Here is an 18,208-nt window from a genome sequence, read left to right as displayed (position 1 = left end):
AAATCTGCAAGTATTTCCTTTGGAACTGGCAAGTGGATGTTTTTGTTGTATGTGTAATTTTGAAAGAAATAGCTCTTTTTGCTATTTTGCTTTTTGTGAGATCAAGTTGCTGTGTGGTCAAATGTCTTCGTGTTTTCTTATGAGCATAGCAATTTAGACCTGAAAGGGGTCTTTTGGGCCCAAGCCATGACCAATTTTAATTGTTGCTTCTGTTACCTGTCCAGTTGATTTTAATGTACTCTGCTACTGGAGATTTCAATGTCCTCTGATGGTCTTTCTAATACTTAGAAAAATAGAAGCTGCTATGTTAGTTGTTTTTTTTTCTCCTGGAGGTCTTGCCTTATTGTAATGGATATGCAAATTTTTTTAGCATTATGTATATTTCCTTTGCACATCTTTAAAGGCTTCCCCATTGTACATGATGTGTTTTAGACTTGTGTCTTGCAGTGCTACTGTGGACTTCTCACCCATTCCCATGTAAAAGACGTTATTCAGTTGAGATATTGTTCCACCCTACCAGCAATAACAGCTGTTCCAAACAAAACTGTTGATATGGCTCCTTATCATACATACTGTATTGTTGAAGAAGGAACAGATACTTGAGTGCAGTGCTCCTGCACAATCCAGGGAGTTGAGGTCCCTCCTTCAGAGCTGCTGCCTTGTTAGTGGCTCTTTCTATATTTGGGTGGCTGATACTTTTGCCTGAGTGTTCGTATTTCTAGTTCTTGGGACTTTCTGGTGATTGTTGGTTTGTTTGCTTGTTTTCAAATCACTGGGTCACTTTAGCATCTCCTACCACTGAATCAGAAGCCATTCAGTATTCTTGAATACTTGTACTATTGCCCTTCTTTTGGGCAATCTTTGTGCCACAGAAAATGTAGTAAATACTATTTTATGCTGTTAAACTCCCATTCATGTTCTTGGCTTGCTTTTGCAAATGGAAATATTGATAGCTAGTTCTCAAGTACTGCTGTCAGTTCTGCATCTTTCTGCATCTCTTGCCAAGGACTGGAACCTTGTCTCTGTAATGTGGTGAAAGGTTCATGGGAGAGGAGGAAAAAAAGACTTCCAAAGTTCAGATATGCAATTTACTGAGATACGGCTTAGGAAAAATTAAATCAGTCTAATAGAGACACTTTTATTAATCATGTTTCTCTTTAGTTCCTCTGAGTGTTTACCTGAAGTCTTGTTTTTCTAACACTTATTCCCAAAACTGAAGCTCAAATAATTGATCGAAAGTTGTTTGGCCTCTTATTCTTGAGGACAGCAAATTGAAATGGTTTTGGGGCTATGTGTTCTTAATGCTCTTACAGATGCAACAATATCTGTTGGTGTTTTTCCAGAAGTAGCTGTTTCTTTCACCAGTATCCTTTTTATGTAACTCAGTAAACTATTTTTTCCCCTAATAGTCCTTCTAATACAGTTTCAGATCGTAATGAGAGGGGAGCTACAGACTGCTTACCAGTCTTTTAACCTTGAATTTCTGGTTGATAAAGCTGGAATTTTCAAAACAACAGGGCATAAAGGCATGTCAGAGGGGCAGGCACGTAGTGCAGGACTTATGTATTTGTTATTCTTCTTTGAAGTGAATTTAGAATTAACTTCCGTTAATCCTAGAACTAAAATTAAGGGCTGCTTTAGTGTTCAGTTCTGCTTCTCCCTTTCATATGCTGGGTGTTTACAAAAATACTGTCTAATTTTGGCAAGAAATATGAATGCTTTGGCGCAGAATCAGGTAAGAAGGACTAGGCCTGTTCCCATATAGGCTAGTTCTATAAAGTGCAGTTCCAAAAAATGTGTGTATTCCAATGGGTTGCTTGTACGACTTCAAAAACAAAATACATGCAGTCACTGATTGTCATTTGACTCTGCATCTTTCCATGATAAAAAAGTTCCAACTTGCACCTGATAAACTGTATATTTACATTGGGGAAATTACAATTTTTTGGTAGGACTGTGGAATTATGACTGAATGCAGAAAACCAAATCCATCATTTGCCCACAAGACAGGTTCTAATGAAGGGGCTTTCTAGAAAAGTCATTGTTAGGGAACCACTTAATCAACTCCAACTGCTGTTGTAACTCATAACAGTTTTCTATATAAGGAGAAATGGTTTCTCAAGCATCTTGGAGTAATCAGTGTGGGCTTTCCTGTACAAGTCATGGTATTTGACTTGTTTATGCAGCAGAGAGTTACGGTGGTGTAGGAAGTTGTGCTCTCCCTGTATGTGATGCTGATTAGTAGGTAATAGCTTTCTGTAGGTATCATTAAATGTAACCTGTAGTATTCTAAAAGCTGGTGTCCTGGCCAGGCATGTCTTGATCAGCAGCAGAAAAGTGGCAGAAGAGTACTTAAGCATGATCAGTGGAAGGGAAGTATTTTGCTTATGTAACTTGTCTTATCTCTGTGTATTACAGACATAAAACCTTCTGTCTTTACAGTTCAAAAATATGCAAGGCAGCCTCTGATGTATTCCATATATTTTTCTAGGATATATAATTATTGTACTTAGTGACAAATGATAATTTGACTAGGATTAATCTGATTTTGCCAAGTGATAAATACTGTCTGCTTGTCTGTTGCTACATCTGACAAAAAATTCAAGGAAGCATCTTGTGAAATTAACAAAGGAAATGTTAATAATTACCTGTAAGATCCCATGGTGTGATCATCATATGGTGAACATTTTTGATGACTGAAAGCTATGCTAAAAAATGAATTCACCTCATACTGTCATTGTGCAGTACAAGGCAATGAAACCATGCAATTGGTATGTTTTAAAACTGCTCTGTACTATGCTTTTTTTTTTTTTTTTTTTTTTTTTTTACTGTGGCTGTATTTACTATGGGTAGATCCACTATTAAACTGTAGGGTTAAGAATATGCCAGATCAAAAGGCAGAATGATTTTGTCCAGAATCTAAGTACTTGAATTCAGGATGAGACTGGATGAGTACTAATACAGGAAGCTGCAGACAGCATTTGTTCATGTGATTAATTTCAGAGTACACAAATATATACTCTAAGTTACATTAATGTGAAACTATCACATGAAGTTACTGTGAGGAGTAAGTGAAATTGACAATAATTTGGTGAGAAACATTCTAAATGTTTTGTTTTATATCCTTAGTTTGGAGTTAAATAAGATAAGTGCTCTTGTTTATCTTGTTTTTATTTAAAAAAAAAAAGTTTTTTACTCTAAAACTGTAAACTTCTAGGGCTGCTGAAGGAGAGCCAATGGAAGAAGTGGTTCAAGAAATGACATTAGATGAGTGGAAAAATCTTCAGCAACGGAATAGACCAAAGCCTGAATTCAACATCCGGAAGCCAGAATCCGCTGTTCCTTCCAAAGCAGTGGTGATTCACAAGTCAAAATATAGTGACGATGTAAGCACTGCCTCAGGAATTCTGTAAACCTTCCTTTATGCCCAGGGATAGGAAACTGTCTCTATTTTTTTTCTACTAGCTTTAGTAAAATCTGAATAGGCAAGAAAACAGTATCTAAGCTTTATCACTGCAATGACATGTGCCCCAAAACTGGCTTTAAATTGTGTTCAGTGTTTTTGTCTGACATCATCTCCCCTTTTTTCTGTGCAAACATGTAATATATCAAGTTGTTTTACCTTATGGCTCTGCTGCTGCCACCTGTATAGGTCTCTAGTAATGCTGCTAGAAAAACTCGGCTTATGAGTTTAATATACACTTCTTTCCTCAGTTTGAATCCCGCTTAGCTTACTTGCACTTGCATGTATCTCATTGTGCACTTGAAAATACAAATTTTGGATTTTTAGGGTGTGGTTTTTTTAGGTCCTGCTTCTTAGAACTAACCTTGGAGAGCTTGTGGTGCTGTAGTGTTCACCCCTCCCAATTTCCTCTAAATTTTACTCCATAATGTTATTTAGATTGAAATTCCATGGAGAAGTACTAGTTCTAAGGAGAGAGAGGGGAAGCTTCTTTTAGAGTCTAGCTTACTTAGATTTCAGATTTTGAGGGTCACAGAAGCATGTGCATACAGTCTGGTGTGATAGAATTTTGATCCTTGAAGTCTACATGCATTTATGAATATGTACCTTTTCTCTAGTTATAATAATAGCATCAAAACTTGCCTAATCACTTTAGATTGTTGAGTCTGCCTTCTTTTTAGTGAGACTTTTTAGGTTAGAGTTGTCATTATCCCCTCTTTCTTTTCTGAGAGGTAGTGGTAGGGGTGGGGAGATACATTCCAGAAACTCTGAAGAGAGCAGATATGTGAAGAGTACATACAAGTTTCTGTTCCTTTTGCCTGTAAAGTTTCTCTTCTGGTAGTATCAAGAGACCTTGTTAAAGTGAACACAGAACAGGAGGTACAGGAACTGTGTAACATAGGCAGGGGAAATCCCTGAATTAGACACTGAATAAGTGATTCATCATTGTAAGGGATCAGTTGACATACACTTGATCATTACTACAGTCCCCATTAGTTATGCTGGGCAATAGTCTGACATGCACTAGCTACTAGGAACACCCAGTTAAAACCACAGTGATCTCATAGCTGCAGGCACGTAGAGGAATACATTGATTAAGTAGCTTTGATATGGCCTTTTATCCATTACTTGAACATAACTGTAGGAGTAAGTAGCTTAGGTCTGATGCTCTAGTCTCTTTGAAAACCTCCTAGATTTGTATTTCTGACAAACTTCTTTAGTATTATGGAGTTGGTACGGAAGCTTTTGTTACCAGGAATCTCTGAACCAACAACAAATGCATTTCCCAGGCATCTGGGAAGCTGCAATTACCTCATCTGTGTTAAAATCCTGTACAAGTTAAGCCTGTCTTCTACTCCAGATGCTATCTTGGTTCATCTGCTGCTTAGTCTATAATATAAGTGTGAATGTGTACCTGGGAGGGGAGGAGCTCATACATGGAAAACTGTAGACTTTAACCAGATCTTCTCTTTAGTTGCAAAAAGACGACTTTGAAGATAATTCTCACGTCTTTCGAAAACCAGTGAATGATATAACTTCTCAGCTGGATATTAATTTTGGGAGTCTTCCTCGCCCTGGCCGTGGTTCAAGAGGAGCACGAGGTGGTCGTGGCAGAACACCTGAAGAGACAGGACCTCGACCAGAAGTAATGGTAATGGATTTTGTGGTGGTGGTGGTGTTGTTCATTTGGGGTTTTTTGTTTGTTTGGTTGGGTTTTTTCCTGTTGTTGATGGTGTTTGTGTGTCCTGCCCCTTTTTGTGTGGAATTTTGATTTCTGTAGTGATAGACTTGTTTTTAATTCCTGTCTCATAGTATGTTGTCCTGCATATTGAGTTCCTGGCCCATATTATGTTACTTGAAATTAAATACTGATTCAGGCTCCCAACTTTTAACATATACATTTCAAAAGGTCTGATTACTGGGTGCTCTAATGGTAACTAGAGGAAAGGATGCAATTAGTTTTGATATAAATTGGGAAGTAATTAAAATAACTAAAGGCTTGTATCTCTTCCAAAATATTTTGTGGTACAGTGATACTTTTTTTACTAACAGTGAGATCTGTAAATCTGTGATCCTACAGTTCGATTCATGTGTTCAATATAACCATTATAAAAAAAATCACTTACCTTTTCCTTTGGAATAAAAAAAGCATTTGTACACTGGAAAATGGCATCTTTATTCTTCATACTAACAGAAACTTTACTGTGACTAAAATGCTTTCAGACCAGGAACTTTTAGAATAATATGGAAGTATTGATGCTTTTGTTTCATCTGGAAGAAAAAGGTTCTTTATGGTAACAGATCAGAGAGATTAAACGACAGCCTAATATGTTCAAGTAGTTCTAGAATGTAAAAATATAGTAATGCTGCTTCTAAAAATATGCTGTATTCTGCTTGAGACTGCTTTAATTTTTCTTCATTCAGTGCTGCAGAACTTGTGACCTTCTGGTCCTCTCCAGGGAGCATTATAAAAACATTCACACTGAAAAGAAACTATAGTAGTCACAAGTTCTGAGCTAAAAGCCTTGTGATAGTGATGGATACAATTTGAGTAGAAGAGGCCTTTAGTAGTAGTAGCATTTGAGTAGAAGAATGAACCCTTTTGAGGGTAAAATGCATATACATAGCTGTCAGATACTTTTGAAATGCATTCATTTTTATAAGACTTATTTTCTTCCATTCTAGGTGCAGCTTGTTGCTCCAAATCCTGATGATCCTGAGGATTTTCCAGCGTTAGCTTGAGGACCCATTGTGAATGGTGGTATCTCAAAGTTGCTTTGTAACTGTGAAGAGACCAGTTCTATGCTGGTGTGGATTAAGGAAGCCAGTTTCCTTCTGGAAAGTTGTTTGGGTGTTTGGTATGGAATGATTGCAGCTGTCTGCTAATAGATTTGGGTTCTGCAGATATGGGTAGACTGGGATCCTGTCACAGGCTCCAATGTCTGCCTCCATTTATGAAACCTATGGGAAGGCTTAGAGTACTTCCCTACTAGGCTTCAAGTGAAGTTAAAGGGAAGAGTGTTTAAAAATGTATATAGAGATTATATCAAGTTCTCCATGACACCATGGTGAAATGTAAACTGTACAACACAATCCACAACTGGGACTCAATTTCACTGTATATTTGAAAGTTGTTTCCTTCGGGTGAAGTGTATATTTCAGACAGTCACAAGTTGCAGTTCTTCAGTGTTTTACAAATAAAGAAAAGTGCACATTGGTTTGGGTTTGAGGTATTATTTTAAGAAGTCAGAGTGGTAGGTGGAAGCTTTTGCTATTTGGATATAGTCTGGAGAAAAAAACTGGGGGGAAAAACCCAAACCCTAAACAGCAATCTGTACTCACCAAAAAAAAAGTGAACATCTCTCTAAATGGAAGTGATCTTTAAAATCAAGGCAGCATAGGTGCTTTGAATTGACACCTAACCCTAATTCCTACTTAAGCAACAAGATATAGTCTGCAGTTACTTTGAAGATTAAGTAAAATAAGAATTTTAATCTTAAGACAGAACTAAATTATTAAGTAAGTTTTTAATTTTAGCAGGAGCAACTACAAACTAAAATGTTAAATGCCTTACCAAGAAATTTGTGATGTTGGGGATGAGGTGCAATGTTCTTTCATTGCAGCTTTACCATACTTGAGCCAGATTTTCTGTTCCCTGTCCAAGGGGACATTGAGAGCCATTCTGGGGGATATGAGAGAAACAAGAAAATGGTGCCAGAGGTGATGACAGAAAGAAAGAAGCGGAAAAGCACACTGGGCATTTTGGAAGTAGCTGTCAGCCTCACAGGAGTCTTCAAATGCCTGCTCAACTTGAACACATTCTTTAAATTTACTGGGAAAGCAGATGACTATAAATCTGTGTTTTCCCAGTTCTGTGCCTCACTTCTAAGCAACTCTAAGCAGTCTCCTTTGAGAGTAGATAGTGGATGAAACTTAGAAGAAAAGCTTTTCTTTGGAGTAAGCTCTAAGAGTACTCACAATCTTAGAAGTCTTTGCTCACTGATAAGGCTTTACTCAAATAGGATGTAAGTCATCCTACAAAGACTCTTTTCTGTAAGCTCCAAACAGATGGTCTGCAGAGTAGGTAAGCCCAAAGGATTTGTTTTTGCATTGTTAAATTATTTATATGACAATGTGCTGTAACGTGAGATTTTTTTACTTTGCAAGAAGTTCATTGTAGTGGCATAGAGATGCTCTGACTTGCAGTAGGAAGAATGTTCAAAAGCAAAGTTTTGGTGTGAGAGGAACCCATGCTGCTGCTATTTGAGTAACTGAATGGGATGAAATAATGCATACCTCCTTCACTTTGTAGTCATGAAGTGTTACTTGAAATCACTGCAGTTTAAGATTTACCTGATGCTGCCCTTTTTACAGGTGTTGTTTGTTTCTGCCAAAAATGGAAATTTAATCAATGTGGAATAGAAGTGATTTTGTTTGTGGGGTTGTTGGAATATTTTGCTTGTTCTTCCCTTCTTGTTCCCATTTTCCCATTGGACAAGGAAGAATGTGTCTGAATTTTTATTTGTATTTTTACTTGCTGGAGTGAGTGAATTCATAGAGATGAGGAGAGCTTCTTGGCAGGGCTTCCTTCTATTTCCTGTCATGTTTTGAATATAGCCTTCTCTTCCACTGACCTGTTTTTGCTAAGGAAAGTGTTCATATGCTTAAAAGTAACCCTCCCTTTTTCTACTAAAAATCAAATCTTTGCTATGCTGTGCTACTGGGCTCAATCTGCTGTGATGCATTCAGTTTAGTTCTGACTGTTCTCTGAGAAAACTGAGAGAATTGTTTATTTTTCAATCTCCTTCCTGCTGTTGCAAAGTTACTGTTTATTCTTCTAACTTTGATCTGCCTTTCCAAACAAAATGACAAATAGGTTCTTTGGGGAATGCTTTAAAGGATTTGTGAAAATGTGTCTTTATAATCCACTTTTGGTTAGCAGATCGTAAACTCCTGGTTAAAAGGAGAAAAGGCTGGTTACAAGACTGTTTAATTAAAAACAGAACAAACCAACCACCCAAAACTAAAAAATACAACCCATCCAAAGCTTTGTGAGAATGAGATTTAGTGTAATTGATTACTGCTTCAACCAGTTAGAGCATGTATGTGTGACGATTTTATTTTTCAGCTTGTCAGACTTGAACATGGCTTCAGAGTTTCTCTAGTTGATGGTATATCCAAGTATAGAAATTATTAATTGCAAGTGATGACAGTGAATGCAATTTCTTTGCCTAGCTGTGATAACAGAACTGTAAATCTCAGTCATCTGTCATATTTAAGGTACCAAAATAGCTGTATCTGCTAAGCACAGATTTGCTGCTGTCACTCCTGGTGTAGCTTTACTCCTTCATGTAAAGCAGTTGGCAGCAGGTGTAAATATATATACAAACACTAGTAGAATATGGCATGCATATTAAGAAGGGATTAAATTGTGTTGCAGGTCTTAGTCATGTTATTCTTTAATGCACTGCTGCCAGTTACTCTTTGGATTAATGTAGTGAGTGGCCTAGGAAAAACTGCTGCATTTCAGGTTTAAGTTTTAGATTCATGTTAAGTTGCAGTAAGTTTGCAAAGAAAGGAATTCACCTCTCTTCATGACTGCCATTTACATATTATAATGTTGATATGTTGTTGTTCAGTTGAATCATATGCAGTAGTACAGTTTAGGATTGGCAAGTGTATATTAATATAAAAGTGCCTTTAGAAGAAGGGGAGAGAAATGTCTGTGCTTAAGATGAGAATACCAAAGAATGAATTAAGAGACTAAGAAGTAAAAACCCTGAGTTGATGAATAGGAATATTGGGCATTTGAGCCCATAAGAAATGAGCTTTCAGCTGGTTACACATTTTTTTGGTATGAAAACTGGCCTTGGAGTAAAAGTGTGTATTGGGCCCAAATTCAGAATCTGTACCTCTAGTACACTTATGCCATTAAGATTATCCTTAATCTTATATTATACAATTTTCACATAATTTTTCTGTTTTTCTTTCCAGAGCTGTCACAGACACATACACACATATTGATAGGAAAAACTGAATATATGTGTGCATACACGCACACACACAGATATATATATATATGTACATGCAGTGTTGGAAGTAATGCAATGCTGACTCATTATCAGTGGATCAATAGTTGAATGTGAAAAATTATTCTTTGCATAAAAAAGACATTTCAATCACTGAATATTGGGCATGAAATCAGAGCTTTTTCTCTTTGAGTAGCATATGCTGAGCAAGTACTGAACAGTTTGTGCTTGGAGGGAGGTAGCCTTCAGTCTTTGGAGGAAGCAACAACTGTTACACGTCGGCTGTGTTGCTTAGAATTTAACTTGAAATACATTTCATCTTCAGTTTTTTATTTCTCTTTTTTATTTCTCAGCAAATGCCTTTTTGAATTTGTGATACAAGTGTTGCAGATAGCAGTATCTTCAGTGCAGCCTCAGATACTGCATCAGATTTAATGGCTGTTGGAGATGAACCAATGCTAAGTAAATTGAATAAAGTTTCTGCTCTCCCTGTTTAGGTAACTAAACTAGTTACAAGTAAAACTAACAAGTGTGACTGTTCATATTCTGTGTTCTCTTGTCTCTGCAATGTTTTACAGCTAGTTAACAGGACTCAATAAGCTGTTACTTGCTTTTAGCAATAGTTGTTCTTCTGTTGAGATTTGTACAGTAGTTACTGTTTGAATGAAAGATACTGAATTTTGTGTACTGGAATTAAATCAGTGGGATAATTCTGCTAAAACGTAAAAATAACAGCAAGGTACAAAATTTTTTTCTCGTGCCAGAAGAGAATAATAAACTGACACATTCTGATCCAGGAATTCTGTATATTTTAGTTGTTTGATTATATTTCTGTTGCTTATGGATTGAGTGCTTCTTTTCGGAGTTTTTGCTAGCTCTAGCAAAGACTTGGAACCTTAGAGGCTGTTGTAGGAAAAGAAAAACCCAATGAAAATGCCACCAGAGTGAACGAAGACCAGAGGCTAGAAAGGTCTGATCAGTGGGAAGAAGAGATGGAACTCCAAAAAATCAATGTTAAATAGTAGTTCACTTTAAAATAGGTATGATGCTGATGTAAAGAGATGGACAAAAAACACCTAGAAGCATGAAAGCAGGACAAATATAATATGTTTTAAGTACTGACTAGAGATTCAGTCCAGTGAGCATGTCATTTTGGGAAGAATGGTGAAAGATCAACCTAGTAGTAGTAAACATGAACTCAGGAAGAAATACAAGGATGTCTAGAGAAAAGCTGTGTTCAAAGGAGTGATAATGAAGAGATTGAGCCCTTCCACTGAGCAGAAAACAATGGATTATTCTGCTATCTTAAAAGAATGGCATCAAAGCACTGACAGAGGCAAAAGCAAGCTCACAAGGGTAAGAAGTGATGTTTCATTATTTACCCTCCTGCTATTGGCATTACTCTCGCTTTGGATTTTCTTGCATTAGTAACAGCTGATGCCAGGGTCTGTTCCCATCATGCTGTCAGGATACAAAGACTTTGGCGTTTGCCACTTTATCCTGTTAGTGCTGTAACTGAGCTGCAGCAGCTGGCATGGTTGGAGGTGCTAGTGGCACAGAAGAGCTTTTCATCTGCTGCTATGCTCTTATGCAGCAGGGCCACCACATGCTGGGTTGAGGGATCCAAAACACCAGTGGCTGCTTGGCCTCTCTGGTATATTTATCAGCCTTTAGTACTAGGACAGACCTTGATAGAGAGGACATGGACCAGGAATGGAGTTGTTTAAAGGACAGACTTTCTAGGTGCCTTCTTCCACCCCCTTTGTGACAGTCCGGCACTTGACAAGGCTCTTGGAAATATCCCATGAATGGAGGGTGTCATGTTTAATACCAGATTTACTTACTTGAAGATGGTTCATGTCACATGGCATTTCTAGTTTGGAGTGATACAAAGTATACTGAAAACACAAACATAATATTATAATTAATGTAGCAATTGAAGAACACAGATCCTTCACAATACCAGTATGACTCCCTTTATTGGTCCTTATGAAATACATCCTCACTGTCATCATGCGAGGTGTCCTCAGGTGTCAAGAAGGAATGGGGAGGGTTGATCATTTAAAGCCCATTGTTCTCTTTGAAATTCTTATGGCAGTTGTCTGGCTTTTATTTGTGTTCATTCTCCCCATGCTGTCCTAGTCTTCATTCTTGCTAAAGAAGTACTGGTTGATCCACCCAAACTTTGATAGCCACTTATCCAAAACAAAGGCCACCCCATGTTCCTTCTGAGTTGAGATAAATTCATCTTTGTAACTGCTCTGGTCCATCTTTTCCTGAGCTTCAAAAGCACATCACCTTTTTGTCTCTTCTCTTGACCTTATTCCATATTTAGGACTTATTAGCCACATCCATATGAAACCAATCCCAGAACCAGAAGTGCAAGAAAAATACATTTCTTCCTCAACAAACCCTTGGTGAGGTAGGTTTAATGCACAGCTTCTCTCTGAAACTAGGCTCAGATTTCATGTATAACAAGGCATCCTTTTTGCTATATCATGTTTTTGTCTACTCCTACATAAGCAATGTAGAAATTGCAATGCAAAGGAGGCTAAATAGATCCAAATTGAAGTTACTCAGAACTACTGTGAACAGATTATTCTTGCATTGACTTCTCAATGGAATTGTCTTGGGCCACTGTTCAGTTTTTCTCTGTGGGATTCTTTCTGTCCTCTGCCCTCCCCTGCCCTGTGCCAGTACTCCTTAAATTGCTAATGATGTGATAGGGCTTAACTGTGTTTTCCTGTGGGCATCACATGCATAAATTGGTGTTCTCCACCATTCACTCTTCATCAGGCAGCTTGTTCATCAGGAAAAGGTGCTTTAAATTCATGTAAATTTGGAAAGGATCACCTTACAACAAAAGAACACAGATTTTCCAACTATAAAACTCTACCTTTGAGGCAAGCAGAAGTTTACTTGCTTGTCAAATAGGCTCTGGTTGGTGTGTGCAAATTCTGCATTTTCTAATGTAGGTAAGGTGAAGGGTGATCAAGAAGTATTCCGGTTGGTAGCTATTTTTTGCTGTTGGATATTCTTTAAAAAGACTAAGCTAGGCTATCACCCACGCTTGAGCAAAAATCAGTATACCTAAAAATTTAATTATTTTGGGAAGCCTTCACTGTTGTGGTAAGTCTAAAAGTATAGAGTATTTAAGATAATGCCTGTTTCTAAAAATTAATACTATATACTCATAGAGGAAGGAGAAATGACAACTGAAATCTCATTGATCTGTCTTACTGTGCTTTTTTCACTGTGTAACTGTATCCCAGCAATTCAAATGCAGGTACTATTTTCCAATGTGAGTTCCTGGAAATGTAGAGCCAGAATATCTCTATTTTTTAAATATGTGCTTAAAAATGTGTTTTAAGAATCTGTGCTTTAATTAAAGATTTTCAGGCAGCTGAGTGTGTTGTGTTTTTTCAGTGCACATGAGTCAGTCTGGTACAGAAATGATGGCTTTGTAATCATACTGGAAATAAAACAGAAAAAAACCCTTCTGATTATTTTTAATTTTACACAGTTCACGTTTACACTTCTCACTATTCAGTGATTTGTATAAAATTAAATGCAATTTGCAGTATTTTCAAATGACACACAAATGCATATTGAACTAATTCATATTACAAGATAATATGAAGCTTTATCTTAAAAATACCTTCAGCAAAATAAACTTTCATTCTGTCAATCCAAGTTAAAAAAATATGATTAGAAATATACAGTTTAAAAATAATCAGGATGAACAGTACTGATTAGTCAAGAAATTTTAGACCTTGATAGCCTGTCTATGAGTTTACATATGACAGTCTGCAAACGATTAATATAATAAATGCAGTGCAACAAACTGGTGAACATCACATTTATGTTTTGGTTTTTTCCTATAATCTCTTACTATTTTAAATTAGCAGTGCTTCCTCTACTGTCATACTGGGGCAAAAAGACAAGGTCCAGGTTAGTGTTTGAGTTTTTTTGATGCTGTAATGGAAACCAGCAATTTTACCCAAGATATTACAACTTTTGAGCATGTAGTATCTTTTGAGTTAAGAATTTGAGGAAGAATCCATATGTAACATATTTGAAAGAGGAAAGAATTTCTAAGAATCTCCTAATTGATGATAGCAGAAGTAACTTCATTCAGCTGCTCTGTTGTACAGATATGCAAAGGTGATGCAGCTGCCATAACACATTCTATTTTGGCACATAATACTTCACCATTCAGAAAAAATTTAGAAACCAAGAACTTCCTCACCCATGTCCACTCTTCATTCTTGTACCTAAGACACATTTGGTATATTAGAACTGTTAGACAAAGTAATAAAAATTCGTTACAAACTAAGCAATACAACTATATGTGGCACAATGAGGTAATGAGTTAATTTTCCATATAAGGCTATTTGGAAAGCTCAGATGTAAAATCCCTTTGACATTTATGTGCTTTTCACTAAGATAGTGGATGGTGGATGGGGTATCCTGAAAGACATTGATCCTAAACATGCAGTTTTGGTTTAGCTAGAGTTGCTATTGTTTGTGCACTTGCATTAGGCAAATTTACTTCTGATGAACCTAGAAGTGCTAATTTCTCTGCTTGTTACTTTAAATGAGGCAAATTCTGATTTGGAATTTGGAAGGGGTGAGAAAGAGACCAATTGTTTTTAGGTTAAATAAAAGATGTTAAGCAGCTCAGCTGAGAGAAGGCCACAGCCAAACATAGTAAATATTACTAAATCTTTATTCTGGTTTTCACTTCACTATTTGCATTCCTTTTGCCTTCCAAGATAAGAATTTTGTTCAAAAAGAAGCATAGGCTCATATTTGCGCAACAGACCTACTATTGTGGTTACCTATATGTAAGCTTTTGCACAAAATGGCTTACTAAAAAACCCACCCAACCAAAAAAAAAACCAAACCACACAACCTCCACTAAAAAATCTTAACCAAACAAACCAAGCCCAAAACCCCCTAAACTGAAATAACCCCAGAAAAACCAAATAACCTCTGCCAAAACAAAAAAAAAACAACCCCATTGAAAGCCCAAGAAATTTTAATTGCCTTATCGGGATGAGATCAGTTCCTCCCTTTCAGATGCTTTTTATCTAGAAGAAAAGGGTGTGAAAAGGGAAGTTCAAGAAGAAAACGAAATACTTTCAATCTGAGCCTTCAGTGGTCCTTTATTTTGCATTAAACCTGTTCTTTTTAATTTATATTCATGTTTGCAAATTTTGACTAAGCACATGGTTGTTATTTGTAAGCTTACTTACAAATAACATTTGCAAGCTTACTTACTTCACATCCTGTTTCCTCTCCAATTCACGATTCTTTTGCTAGAAAATGTTTTCAAACCACTGTGTGATATTCATATTGGCATTCAAAAATCATCAGCCTAACAGAAGGCTTAGTTTTCATTCAAAAGGATGTAGATTGAAACTAGTCACCGAACATTTACATTCATTGAAATTTCCCCCTCTCACCGAGGTAATCTGCATCTTTAAAAACTTCAGTTATTCCATTACTAACATTGCAGATTTCTCCATTTCTTACACTTTGTACTGTAAGAGTCATTAAATCAACAGATAACTGATTCATAATTAAGGCTATGTGGTAACAGCCCTCATCTGAGGGATATGCAGCTATAACCATCAGCTAGCTGGTGCACAAGAGTACATCAGCTTTGAAATGTCATAATGTGAAAAGTAGGGAAAAAAAACCACTGTAGTCCTGTGGGGGATAAAAATTTCAGTCTCAAGTACATTCCTCTAAAAATTACACTGCTTTTTACCAGAGGTAAATTGTAGTTCTTAAAGTGTTATGTGTCAAAATTTTTACCTGCTCCTGAATTCCACTACCTCAGCCGTATGGCACCCTTATTTTCCCTTTTTTGTGTGCTGCACTCATTAAGTCCCAAAGCACTGTCCACGTGTTATCAAGCGTACGGATGAAATCTGAGGGGGGAATTCCTTCCTTTTGTATATGGTAATTTAAAGTTTCATGTAAAGGACTTGATAGGAAAAGAAACAGTAATGTTTCAGTGATGAAACATTAATGACATTTTAATAAGACAGCACTGCTTTAAATGGTAGTGTTTTTCCTCCCCTTTAAAATCATACCAGATTTAAAGCAGTTCTAAGTAGTTCAAAGAACAATTGGTTGTGAAGAACTAAAAAGCTGTCACTACTAAAAACAAGTTAATCACTTGCAATTAGTTTTTCCTAAATAAACCACACAACTTTTGACAATAAAGCACTCTTTGGTGGACAACAGTTACATTGTGTACTCAATACTGCATCTTCATAAAAAACTTTATACAAAGTAAGAAAGAACAGCCAATCAACACAGGAGAGTACCAATACTATTAGAAGTAAAAGCTTTTGTGGTTGATTTCAGACTCAAGTGAAGACTTCAGCACAGTCTGAATGCACAACACAGATTTATATACTTAAAAGCTCCCACCCTCTGGTGATCAGCAGCTAAGTGATTGCGATCACAATTCATACACATGCATCATACATACTAGCAAGCCCTCTTTATAATAGAGAGCTTAAATATTTACACCTGAGTCTGAATGTACGTAGATTATGTTGGTTTTGAGAAAGTATTAGCATGGTAGAAAAAGTCTGCCAAACATGTTGACAGTTCATTTTATTCTACAAATAAAAAAGAGATTGTTCTGTGTCATTTTTTACTGAAAAATAGAGCCAAAGTGAACTTCCTTGAATTGCATCAAGTCCCCTCTATATCCCCTTCACTCCTGAATATCCTCTTCAACACTGGTGGCTTATTCAAAATTCAGCGCAATACTGTTCTATTCCTTGTGACGGATTGGCTGTTGAAATAAAACATATTTGAGGGAAAAAAGTTAAACATTACTCAGTGTGTATTTCAAGCAAACATTTCTGGCAAGGTAAAATGAGCAAATGGTACTTCAAAGAAAGAAACAAAAAGTAAAAATTGCTCCCATTTAGTAACACAGCAATACTGATTGTCAAGAATGCACAGACTGGTCTGATTACAGACAATATGAAGAAAATTCTGTTCCATACAGAAATGCAAAAGGGGATTCAGAGTACCATAATTTAATTAAGCACATTTGTGTAAAGCATTCCTTTTCTTTTTCTCCCTCTGAAGTATCAGACTGCAGGAAAAGTAGGAAGAACAGGACAGAAACATTTATATTTTTTTAAAGCTAGGTTTAGATTACAGATAGACAAGTTCTGAAATGCTGCAGGTGGTTTTCAGTATTTTAACAAGGCTATAGAAGACTACTTTGTAATACCTGGCAAAGAAAAGGCATATGAGATTTTTAAAGTGTATTCCTCTTCATTAGCTTTTGTGATATTCCTCTATACAGCTTTCACACCTTTTCCCCATTATAATTTTTTGTAATAATTTTACCTGCATTCCCTTAAATACCTTTACCTATCAAAATGCCTTTACCACTTAGGATTTAATTTCTTATCAACTACTTACTACAAATTAAGTTCTAATTCTGTTCTGTGTGGTGACATGGAAAAGACCATTTAACTTGTGTCTTATGACTCAGTTGGTTTGGATGTGCAGTATGCACCTTGTTAAAATACAGACATGAACTTCTCAGTAACTGGCAAATTTACAAGGAAGATGTCTTAACTGGAGAAATAAGGGCATCCACAGAGAAATACTGGGTTATGGGCTAGAAATGTGATTTTCTGCAGCTCAAACCCAGTATTATTTCAATCACAAGATATGTGTTATGTCCATCAATACTTTCTTTCATAGAAGGCAGCTGACATCTAAAGATGCTCCACAAAGGAAAAGCAGTGAGTGTTATAGATAGGATTGAAATTCCCTATGTTCTCTTAAAAAAGCCAGAATAATGTTTTAGATGTAAATAGCTCTTACTGCTGAAAAATCATTCTGGAGACAATCCATGGTAGTGTTTCCAACGGTCTGAAGGATGAAATGACAAATGAATTCCCTAGCTGTGCAGATTATACTGCATTAAGATGGGTCACAAGTGTGATTCACATACAAAAAGAATTGACTAAAGTGACATAATGCAGTAAATGAGATTGATATAAAAATGGTGCAAGATGTTTCCACTGGAATGTATCGGAAAGAAAAAGAATAAGGATATACAGTAATGTCAGTGAAGTTCAGTGAAATAAACAAAGTCTTGACAAAGACAGATGCTGGTTAGGGCAGAACGTCAATATTGTAGAAATAATTATTCTCTACTCTGCAATCCACTTGATCTGGATTAAGTTCAATGAATCTGAGTACTGTGAGGTAATGCAAACTGCTCATACTTCAAGAAATTAAACTTAATTGAAAAGGCGTGCTTAAAAAAGGGCTGATACTTTTTCAAATGCTACAGGAAAATAAAAGGATGCTTGCAAGACTAACAACAAGGTGCTGCATTCTAAATCCATTAAATTATATAGCCATACCACAAGACCCTTCAGAGGGACCAGCACCCAATTAGCCCTCTCAGATTATAAAACAATTAAGATGTCTAGAATAAGGACAAATTTGATTATTGGATGGAAATATGAAACTAACTGAAACTTATTTGACCTCCAAAGTTAGAAGAAAAGGAACAGTATATGGTGAGGTATTTGGGGTAGAAGTTTTAGAATGTCCATTAAAAGATGAAGGAAGTAATTTATGAAGTTTGAGATTGACCTGGTCCTTGGCCTTCAGAGTCATACATCGGGCAATACACTTAAAGGACTTCTTATGA

The 18,208-nt window shown here is 36.5% G+C and overlaps 2 protein-coding genes across 4 annotated transcripts in view; one reads left to right on the top strand and one right to left on the bottom strand.

Annotated features, from left to right (window-relative positions):
* The window catches only part of HABP4 (hyaluronan binding protein 4), a 29,854-nt gene extending 17,539 nt beyond the window's left edge, over positions 1–12,315 (top strand). For 2 of the 3 annotated variants that reach the window (XM_030969230.1, XM_030969228.1), the window contains 3 exons: positions 3,218–3,386; positions 4,938–5,114; positions 6,149–12,315. In XM_030969230.1, the coding sequence (XP_030825090.1) occupies positions 3,218–3,386; positions 4,938–5,114; positions 6,149–6,205 (403 nt within the window). In that variant the 3' untranslated portion in view covers positions 6,206–12,315. The remainder of the gene's footprint in view (positions 1–3,217; positions 3,387–4,937; positions 5,115–6,148) is intronic. The other variant, XM_030969229.1, reaches the window with a different exon arrangement.
* Positions 12,316–12,971: 656 nt separating this feature from the next.
* CDC14B (cell division cycle 14B) overlaps positions 12,972–18,208 on the bottom strand; it is a 44,463-nt gene continuing 39,226 nt past the window's right edge. Inside the window, 1 exon segment of the mRNA XM_030969227.1 lies at positions 12,972–16,312. Within this exon segment, the coding sequence (XP_030825087.1) occupies positions 16,276–16,312 (37 nt within the window). The 3' untranslated portion in view covers positions 12,972–16,275.

The sequence above is a fragment of the Camarhynchus parvulus genome, chromosome Z (genome assembly GCF_901933205.1).
Source record: "Camarhynchus parvulus chromosome Z, STF_HiC, whole genome shotgun sequence".
In the NCBI taxonomy this organism is placed as follows: Eukaryota; Metazoa; Chordata; class Aves; order Passeriformes; family Thraupidae; genus Camarhynchus; species Camarhynchus parvulus.
This window is presented reverse-complemented; position numbering and strand designations above follow the sequence as displayed.